The 10700-nt window shown below is 48.7% G+C and overlaps 1 protein-coding gene across 1 annotated transcript; it reads left to right on the top strand.

The window, feature by feature from the left end:
* The first annotated feature begins 2574 nt into the window (after window positions 1-2574).
* On the top strand, window positions 2575-8388 carry HHEX (hematopoietically expressed homeobox). The gene is made up of 4 exons (XM_061162190.1): window positions 2575-2976; window positions 5092-5270; window positions 5447-5497; window positions 7293-8388. The coding sequence occupies exons 1-4, from the start codon at window positions 2610-2612 to the stop codon at window positions 7509-7511; spliced, it is 816 nt and encodes a 271-aa protein (XP_061018173.1). The 5' UTR covers window positions 2575-2609; the 3' UTR covers window positions 7512-8388.
* Window positions 8389-10700: the final 2312 nt, after the last annotated feature.

A 10700-nucleotide genomic window follows, 5' to 3' on the forward strand; every position in this document is an offset into this window, starting at 1 on the left:
TGGTTCATCTCTATCTTTACATATATATATATATATATATATATATATATATATATATATATGTATATATGTTTGTGTATCAATTTGAAAGTAACTTGCAGGTTTCATGACTCTTCACACCCCAGTACCTTAGCTTGTACCTCCCAGAATAAGGATATTTCACCTGCAATACCATTACCCCATCTAAAACAGTGAACACTAATGATGTCATCTAACATACAATTCCTATTCAGTTTTTGCCCATTATCCTCCTAAATGTCTTTTATAGCTTAAAAAAATCCAGAACCCAATCAATCTGGGGTGACACTATGAGACCTTGTGAAAATCCTCATCCTTAACAATGTTTCCCTTGATGATTTTGGTGTCCAGTGATTGTTGAACAAATTATTACATTTTCTGATTTTTATCACTTGTTAGCTAGCATTCTTCCAGTTTTACCATCTACCCTCCCTTTCTGTCTCTCTTTGAGTATCACTATAGGCAGTGATACTATAAACTCTCTTAATCCATAGTTTTGATGCTTAAATGACCCCAAGTTTGGCCAATGGAAGACCCTTCAAGCTGGTTCCTGTTTTCTTTCTGTGGTTTTTGGTACAAGATGCCTGGAGCTCACCTTGTATTTTCCTGCCCCAACCTAGAATCAGCCACTCCTTCAAGGACCTACTTATATACATCTACACGGTTCAATTCTCCAATTCCAAACTGTCACAAAGCGTACAATACATTCTCCCTCCAACCCTACCTTTCTCTTCATAGACAGCCAATGTTACTAGGTTTTTGTGTATCCTTCTACAGACAGTTTCCATAATAGAGCAAAGGTGTAGATAAATATTCTTACCTTCTGTCAACGTTTTAACTGAAATGATAGCATATTATCACTTTGTATTATCACTTTATCATCTTGTAGCTCCTGTCTGTCATCAGATTTTGAAAGATGCCTAGGATCCCAATCCCAAAAGATTAGAAACCTTTAGGCTATATGCTAAATGTTTCAGATAAGAAAAACTCAGGGACGGTGACTTGAAAAGCTGTCCTGAGGACACTCAAATGCTATATTCTCTGGACTTGAAATGTTAGTTCCTCTCCAGGTTCCTTGACACCTACTCATTTTTCAAACATCACTTCCTTGAGGAACCCTTTCCCTTCCGTAATTCATCTCCCTCCCCCAAGGAGGAGATGTCCTCTCTTACAGCTTTCGGGTCATCGCGCACTTCTCCACTTCTCCCTCCTAGCGCAGACGTAAGTCACTGTGTTAAAATTTGTTTCCTGCCACTGCGAGGACTGGAACCACATCTGTGCTGTTCATTGCTGGCACACAGTAGTTGCTCACAAAGTTTGGACTCAAACTCGAACTCAAGCCATCCGGCTTCCAGCCCACTCTGCCTAGTGCTGTCCCGCTGCAGTTGGAGAAATAATCCCAAGATGTAAATAAAAACTCTTAATAGAAAAAGCCGGGAAGTTGTTTTTTTTCTTTTCCAATTCCACGACTGACGGAGGACCTTAGCAGAAACCGCTCACCGCGAGGTGTGACAACCGCGGGAGGGCGTCAATCAAGAAAATGCCCCCTTGCCCCGCAGGCGAGTGGAGCTGCGCAGAGCCGAGGCCACACCGGGTAGCGTCGCCGCTTCAATAGAAAACACGTGCAAAACGGGAAAGCGGGACTGCGCGCAGCTGCGACCCCCAGGACCCGGGGACGGGGGACATGGAGCAGCCCGCACGGGGTCAGAGAAGACTGCACAGCTCCTGCCAGGCGCCGTAGGACCCCGGCCTTCCCTTGATTCCTATCCGAAGAGACTTCTACCAGCGTCCCCGGGGAAGCTGTTGAGTCCCCGGGGCCCCCGAATGACACGGGCTAGAGAGGCCTGAGTCCGGAGCACCTGAGGTCTACTCGTCCTTACCCACAGGGACGCAGGCAAGAGCCGTGGCTCTCTTTCTCTCTGGAGCTCCCCCAGGAACCCAGGGCACTCTCTCGCTACGAGCACTCCAAAGACGCCCGGGGCCACAGCCAGTGCTACCGTTACTCCAGGGAGTGCTCCGACAAGGGAGGGTGCTCTCAGGCCGGCGAAGCCGCGGCCCGGACCAGTGGCCTCCACGCCTGCTGGGCCCGAGTCCAGCAGCCCCTTGCTCGGGCCGGCTGCCGCCACCGCGGGCCCGTGCCTAGGCCAGTGCCCTCGAGTTTCGGCGGAGATGCCTCCCTGACGAAGCTAGGGCCGCTTGAGTCCGCCTTGCAGGCAGCTGCTGGCCTCGCGCCTCGCTCGACGGACGCGGACCTTGGCTTCCGACGAGGGCGTCCCGGGCCAGGGTGCGTGGAGCCCCGAGCGTCGGCGGCAGCTGGACACCGGGGCGCCGGGTGCGCAGAGGCGGCGAGCAAGCGAGCGCGTCCCGGGGGCGGAGAGCTCGGCCGGCGGGGGCGGGCCAAGGGTGGGGGCGGGAGGCGGCTCCCGGGGCTCCGCGCCATTGGCCGCAGGGCCCGGCGGCAGGAAGGGGCCAGAGAGCGCGGCCCCACCCCGCGGCCGGCGGAGCCTATCGCCGGGAGCGCGGAGCGCGGATAAATGTAGCGCCGCGGCGCGGGCCGGCAGCTCTCCGAAGGGCCGGAGCGCGGCGCAGCCATGCAGTACCCGCACCCCGGGCCGGCGACGGCGGCGGGCGCCGTGGGGGTGCCTCTGTACGCGCCCACGCCGCTGCTGCAGCCAGCGCACCCGACGCCGTTCTACATCGAGGACATCCTGGGTCGCGGGCCCGCCGCGCCCACCCCTACGCCCACGCTGCCGTCCCCCAACTCCTCCTTCACCAGCCTCGTGTCCTCCTACCGGGCCCCGGTGTACGAGCCCACGCCGATCCACCCCGCCTTCTCGCACCACTCCGCCGCCGCGCTGGCCGCCGCCTACGGACCCGGCGGCTTCGGGGGCCCTCTGTACCCCTTCCCGCGGTCGGTGAACGACTACACGCACGCCCTGCTCCGCCACGACCCCCTGGGTAAGGCGGCCGGGGTCATGGCGGGGCCGAGCCGGGACGGCGGTGAGGAAGGCGCCACCCGGCAGGTGGCAGCGCCCTGGAGGCGGCGGGGGCGGAGGGGGAGGCAATAGAAAGTTGAGGCAAAAGCGATTGAAAAGCGGCTGCCGGGCGCGCGCGGGGGACCGGAGGCGCGGGCCCCGGCGGCGCGCAGCCCAGACTGACCGCACCATGACTCAGATTAGTTTTCCTGCACCTTGCAGGCGTCGGGGCGCGCGGGCCAGGGCCAGACCGCCGGTGCTGCCGCGGGGGACGGCGGCCGAAGGAGCCCTGGGGGCGCTTGTCTCCCGGGGGTTGGGAGGCTCCCTTAGCTGGAGGGACCGGGAAGGCAGTACCAAAGTGCCCCGGGCCGCCCCTGAGGGGCAGGGATAGCTGTCGGGCTCCGGGTGGTTACGGGACTGGACCTGGTTCAACAAGCTTGTGCAGTGAAAGAGCCTGACCCTTTCCGTTCATACAGGAAATCTTGAGTTCTCGATAGGAGTAAATCTGGTTTCAGAAGCTGTTAAGTGTTTTCCTGGCTGCATGAAGCAGACCCTTCCCCCGGAGTAGTGCACGCTGCTGATTATTTTATCGACATCCTCAATACAGACAAATTCAGGAAACACTCGACTTCTGATAGCCGGGATCCGTTTTTCTGATATTGTTCATTTCCTCTGTGTGGGATGTGACTTTATGGCAGCTAAAATAACCAGTTGCTTCCTTTTTTTTTTTTTTTGAGGCTGTTTTGCACCAGTCTGAATCCTGACGTAAGCAAAATCTCGCAAAAAAAAAAAAAAAAAACCCCACTGCCCGCTTTCAAAGCGTTTAGCGCAGACCTGAAGACCGACGGACAGACGGACTGACTGACCGACCCGTCTTTGGAGTAGGGAGGGCAGCGCGGACACGTTGGCCGAACGAAGTTTGCGGGACTTGTCCCCTCAGTGCGCGGCCTAAGAAATGAGCCACCTGTGATCCGCTCCCCGTGGCCCTTGGGGCCTCCGGGCTTCTGAAGCCTCTGGTACAGAAAACGCGACTCCTTGCCTTGGCCCACCAGGCTTTTAAGTCTTTTCTATGTTATTGGCAGCTTATGTAGGCACCCTGGAGATAACTGACATTTTAATTAATTGACTTTTTAGTGTCACCAGTATTATGGTGTGGCCCCTCGTTCAGTTCTCCACCTTCCTTTCTCATCGCTCTAGAGACTTTTGGGGGAATTATATTTTAGTGTGTGTGTGTTTATTTTAAGTTACTGTGTTTTTTATTCCACCCTCGAAGGTCTGAGGCTGCAGGCCCGTTGTGGCTCTGTTCGCCTGCTGGGGCCGGAGGGAGACCCTCGGCCGGGCGAGCCTGGGGGCAAACGTTTTCACAGAGCGCGCCCTGGGTTTCCTCGGGACTACGCAGGAGGAAGCAAAGGGTTTTTCGAGATAGACCAACAGGAAACACATTGGCGGAAATGTTGCCATAGCCCACGGGGTGGCTTTAACTGGCCGCCCCCGCCGGCCGGGTGTGAAATCAGAGGGGGCCCTGCGCCCTCCGGCCAGGATTGGAAGCTCCACTGACACCCACCGCCTGAGCCAGAGGGCTTCCCTGGTGGCGAGGCCGCCGGCCCCTGGCAGCGACGCTTCGGCTAGTGTGACAGACCCTCTACCCCCAACGTAACGCACACACGGGTCTTTGAAAAGTGTGGTTCACCAAGGGAGAGGACCCCTCTGCAGGTCCTCTAGGCTAAAAAAATTAGTTGAGTATACATTCTGAGAGGGACTGGTTAAAGAGGTCATGGTATTTTAAGCTCAGCCTGTAGTCGATCTTCTTTGGGGGATCAAAATGATTGTATCTAGCTCTGGGTGTGTGGGTGTGTGGGCATATGAACGTGATCTTCGTGCATATGCAGTGTAGGTGTGTGACTTTGGATGTTACTGGGGTGTGATGTGTATTGGTGGGAGCCTGTTGGGTCCGAGTCTCAACGGGTGTATGTGAACGTGTCTGATTGAATGCTCTGAAGCCTCCGTTCCCCTTCTTTGTCACCCCCAGTGCGGGCCGGTCTGCGGGTGGGCCGGGCTGCTTCAGGGCCGCCTCTAACCCAGACGCTCTGGCCCGCAGGCAAACCCCTGCTCTGGAGCCCTTTCCTGCAGAGGCCTCTGCATAAAAGGAAAGGCGGCCAGGTGAGGTTCTCCAACGACCAGACCATCGAGCTGGAGAAGAAGTTTGAGACCCAGAAATACCTCTCCCCGCCCGAGAGGAAGCGGCTGGCCAAGATGCTGCAGCTTAGCGAGAGGCAGGTGAGTCGCCTCGCGGGCCTCGGGCCGGCGAGTCTCCTGGGGCCGGGGTCTCGGGGCAGAAGGGAGACCGTGAGGCCACCGGCAGCTGTTTGGCTCGGGAGCTCCTGAACTTCTCCCTCCCCAGGTCCCTCGGGATTCTGGACTTGTGGCAAGTTTTCTTTCTGTTTTTTCTGTAGGTCAAAACCTGGTTTCAGAATCGACGGGCTAAATGGAGAAGACTAAAACAGGTATTGACATGGTTCTGTTTCTATGGAAATAAATATTTTTACCATGTTATCTCAATGCGGGGCCTGTTGTAGGTTGTATGCAAAAGTCATTTGAGGGACTATTTAACCTCTTCACCTTGATTAAAAAGGCAAATAGTCCTGCTGAAATTCAGGATGAGTTGTTCAGGCGGCAGTAATGCTAAAAGCACCTAATGCAGTTCCTATATCAATTATGCTTGGGTTTTCACACACTGGCTAGTAAAACTCCCAGCTAATTGTTTTATAAACCCCATATGTTGTTTATCTAATTAACGCAGGAAAGATAAAGTAATTGACAGTAAATGACTTAGGCAGTTATCTTTGGGAGAAAATTGTTTCTTTTATTTACACAGCCATAATAAAACCAGGCAGAGCTCAAGGGTAAATATAAGGAAATAAACACCTTTAAGTCTTGTTTGCACTGTTTTTTAGAAGAATTAAATATCAAAGAGTTTAAAAATTATTTTCCCTCTAATTCTAGCTCTTAAAATGAATATAAAAACAGCAAGAGACTATCCAAGCCTGTTTGGAAAGTAGCTTAAACTTTCTAACAGTCTTTCTTCCAGTAACCTTGTTACGTAATATGTGATAAAAAGTAAAGGCTAATTCAGTTTTTAAAGAAGCTCTGTTGACTTAGAGCTAAAGATTTGTTTTTGATGTCCTAACCTGATATTTTCTCCAAAGTTATCTGACAAATGCTGAATTTTTCACTTACCAGTTTATATAGTTTATAACAAGATTTTTTGAAATGGATAGGGAAATTGAAAGCAGTATGCATTTTTAAATTTAGCAATCATAACTTTTCCATTAAAAACAATAATGTTATAAAAAAACACTTTGAAACAAAATAAAATTCCTATAATTTCATTATTCTAACACAATTTAAAAAATTTCGAGTTTCCTCTCAATATCTGAGCCTTGTAACTTATCACATAGTTGAAAGCTTGGTAAATCTATTATTCTATAGTCTTGCTTTAGAAAAAAAAAAAACTAGCAGTATATCATAGTTTTCCTTAGTATTTATGTGCATTTTAGACAAAAACAGGATTAAAAATTTACTAACTTACTTAGTTCTTGGTCAGAGGTAGTTTATCAGGGACTTTAAAAATAGTGATTCCTGTGTAATAAGGGAATATTTTCGAGAAATTTCCTCCAGATTTTAAGTACATTTTACTTGTCTCCCTTTTCAATTGGCAACATTCTTCCAATTCTGCATTTTTCTTAGCCATGATTATGTAACTTGCTATACATATTTATGTGTGTATGTTTGTAAACTTAGTCCAGAAAAATGCATAAAAAACAATTCAGTCTAATAATTTTGAGACTTTATCCTTAATGCATTATTTAGCATTCATATTTTTTAAATGTCTAAAAGACTTTTGTTAATTGGTAAGGTTTAAATATTTGAAGAATAAAGATGGTGTGTATCTGTAGTTATCTGATTTCTTTTTCTTCCTAAACTTTTAAGAACCTTGATACCATAGGTGTGGGCTGGAGTTAAGTATTCATTTGACATAATACATTTACAGTTATATTTGTGGTTAGTTGTTCTTATCTGGCAAGAAGAGTATAATTGTTCTCTGATATGACAGGAACTTTACCTTCCAAGTGAGAAAGAAGCATAACTATATATTTTCTGAATAAAAATATTATACCTGAAAGCACTTGATAAACTAAAAATTAAAAAAGATGATGGAAGATGAAAATACATTTGATTTATATCTCTCATTTCTCCATATTTCATCATCCCACCAATCTCCATTTCATCCTCTTTTAGGAGAACCCTCAAAACAATAAAAAAGAAGAACTGGAAAGTTTGGACAATTCTTGCGACCAGAGGCAAGACTTGCCTAGTGAACAGAATAAAGGTGCTTTGGATAGCTCTCAGTGTTCACCCTCCCCTGTCTCCCAGGAAGACCTTGAATCGGAGATTTCAGAGGATTCTGATCAGGAAGTGGACATTGAGGGCGATAAAGGCTATTTTAATGCTGGATGATGACCACTGACAATGGTGTGTTCGGAAAACTGGGATTTGCTACGGGAAATCTCCTTGGATGAACCTGAAAACTATGAGAGAGAGAATCAATTTTCTGGTATTCTGGAAATCTCTAAAATATTTGGTGCACTGACTAAATAACAAACTCACATTGAAACCTTAATTTTGACTTAAATAGTTTGTATACTGATTTTAGATTGAATGATAAAGGGACTCTTCCCTGATTAAATTCATCCCCTTTTTTAAAAAAAAATTGTTTTTTCTATTTATAAAAATTAATTTTGAACTTTTTGGTTAAATTTTTAAGTTATAACTTTAAAGATTTTAATAGGAGCTTCTTGAATGACTTTTCTATAATCGGTTTCTACATCCTACTGAATGGAAAAGCAAAGGAGCATCCCAGATCCAGAGGTATGCCTTGGAAAGGGGGCCCACCATTCAGGCAGCCTTGGAATATTTTAAATAAAATGTTACTTACTTACACATTACATTCTTATAGTATTGCCTTAAATCCAAAGCTATCTCTGAGTTCTTGTCTCGGGGATGTATGTATCTTTTTGTCAGAAAGATATACATAGTTGCTAATCCTTAAATGCTTGTTTTGCCCTATCACTTAGTACCTGTTTGACTGAGGTGTTAAGGGGATAGTACAGTCCAGTTCAAGCAGAGAAACTGACTCATCAGTGACTAAATTTAATCACAGATGAACTAGAAGTAGCAGGTTAATTAAATGTAAGTAGATTGTAGATATGTTTTATATTAAACAATGTTTATAATGTGTGTATATATAATTGTTAACTGTAAAAAAAAATGGCCAAAATGTGTTGTTGTTTTTTTTAAATGAGTAACTTCTCTATAAAATAAATACGTTGGCGGGACGACTGACCTCGTTGAACCTCTCATTCTTGGATTTGAACAAACCCACCCCTTATCTTACAGCGCCTGGGGTGCTTGGCTGGGCGCTGGGGCTGGGGCGGGGTCGGGTGCAGGGGCGTCTGGAGCGCCTGGCGGTGTGTGTCTCTCGGCTTCTGGCGGCTGCTGGCGTCTCAGGAAGGCGGTTCTGGGCGGTGACCGGTGGCGAGCACCTGGAAGGTAGATGTGGGCCTTTCCCACATCTAGGGTTCGCTGGGGGCTGAGTGTGAGTGTGTGTGAGTGTGTCTGGAGCAGCGGGGAAGGCCCGCTGCAGACGCGAGCCCTGGACGCGCCAGGCGGCGGGGAGAGAAGCTGCGCCGCCGCCGCCGCCGCCGCCGCCGCGGAGCACCATCGATTCACCTTGGCTCGCGGGGCCGGCGGGGCCCCCGTCCTTGACCCGCCTGAGTCAACGTGCGTCATCCCTTGGCGGCCGAGTCCAGGTTGGGGGTCCGCTTAGAGGGCTGGGGGGCCCTGGCCGGGAGGCGCGATAGGGGAAAAGTAGTGTATGCCAAGACAACGGTTCTCACTCCAGTGAGCTTCAGAGTCTCCCGCGGACCTTGTTGGGACTCGTTGCCCGCGCCATCCCCAGACTTTCTGATTTGAGTAGGTCTGGGATGGGTCAGGGAATTTGCCCTCTAACAAGTACCCAGGTGCTGTCCAAGCTGCTGGTCAGGGGTTCTAAGGCACTTCTTGTGTGGAAGAAGCAGGTGAAACCCGTGATCCCCCCTCGCCCTTTCTCCTGCTCCCCTCCTCCCGACAGTTCCTGCCCTTGAGGGAGCAGGAGACTGGCAGCTTTGAGGAGCAGGGAAACGGAAGATGGGTCGATGGTTGAGAAGGGAGCAGGGCTGAGGAAGAGGTATTGTGAGCTGGGGAGGAATGAAGTGCTGAGCTGAGGGTGGGTATGGGGCTGAGAAGAAGGGTGGGCAGAGGTTTCTGACTGGCCCAGGTATTGCCAGTTCAGCTGCTTGCCTAACTGAGCCACCAGGTTCCTGACATTCCAGGAAAATGATGAGCAGAGATCTGTGAGGGGAGAGGCCAGAAATCTCTTCCTCTAGCCTGATCCTCCTTGGAGGTCTCTAGTTTTTGTGGACTTGGATGCCTCTGGGCTGAGGTCCTGTGAAGGAGTGACTCTGCCCCTGACCTGGCTTGACCAGGGCTGTAGCTCCCCAGACATAAGCACTCAGGTGAAGAGAGTGGAAAAGTCAGTGCACTTAAGAGATGTCACACTTCTTGCCTCCTGAGATTGCAGGAAGGCCCCTGGAATTACCTGTGAATTTTTAATTTCTGAGAACATTTGTTCTGGGTTCTGAAGCAGACGGGTGTGCATTGGCCTGGAAACTTAAGGATTTTGGTGGGAGATTTAGTTCTTGGCCTAGGTTTCTTCATCTGTTGAATGAAGATGGTCTAGTTGACCTACATGACTGCTACCAGACCTTCCCCACCCTCCCAATTCCCAACTCAGTTCTCAGTGTTGGAGCCCAGAGTAGATATCCAACCAGAGGGTCTCCTTTCTCCTCTGCAGTCAGGTTCCAGGCTCCCTGACCCTGCCTGACAGGTTTCATCAAAGTTTCAAAGGTCATAGTCAGTCTCACTTGAAAAGAGGACTGACTGTATCTGAGTTTGGGGAGACCAGGAGGCTTGTGGGCCTAATATTGAATTAAAGCAGTCCTGAAATCAGTATGTGTATGTGTTTTGCTCCTGGAGATAACCTCTGGTTAATATTTATTCTTGAGAATAACTGTATCGTGACTATCAAGCTGAGAAATAAAGGCTTATGTATTGATTGACACTAGGAAAATTGAGGAGTGAAATTCTCACTTTAAAGTAGACAATCCCTGAAACCAGGCCGTTTTCCAATTTAAAGCTATTCCCAGTTCTCTTCAGGTTGCTCCTATTCTGAATCTAAACATGTCTTTAACAATCCAGAGTGTGTTACGTGAAGGAAGTACAGTATTCTCAGGACACAGGTTGGCATTAACTATTTTCTAAAGTGTCCCATTGCAGATTGCCAATGAATATTTACAAATTCTTCCTACAATCCAGGCATTTTTCATTTGTTTGTCTTTTGGCTATTTCATGTTGAAGCAGCATGTATGACCTTTACAGCACAACTCCTGTCTTGTTTTTAACTCTTTTTATCAGGAGATTCAACTTGAAAACGGTTATCATTTAGCAGAAAGACAAACAGAAAAGCACATTTTGTAAGCAAAACGTTAATGATTGGAAGAATTGCCCTAATTTCATCATGACAGTGTGTGATTAATCCCCTGGGTCATG

Source organism: Dama dama, chromosome 15, assembly GCF_033118175.1.
Source record: "Dama dama isolate Ldn47 chromosome 15, ASM3311817v1, whole genome shotgun sequence".
NCBI lineage: Eukaryota > Metazoa > Chordata > Mammalia > Artiodactyla > Cervidae > Dama > Dama dama.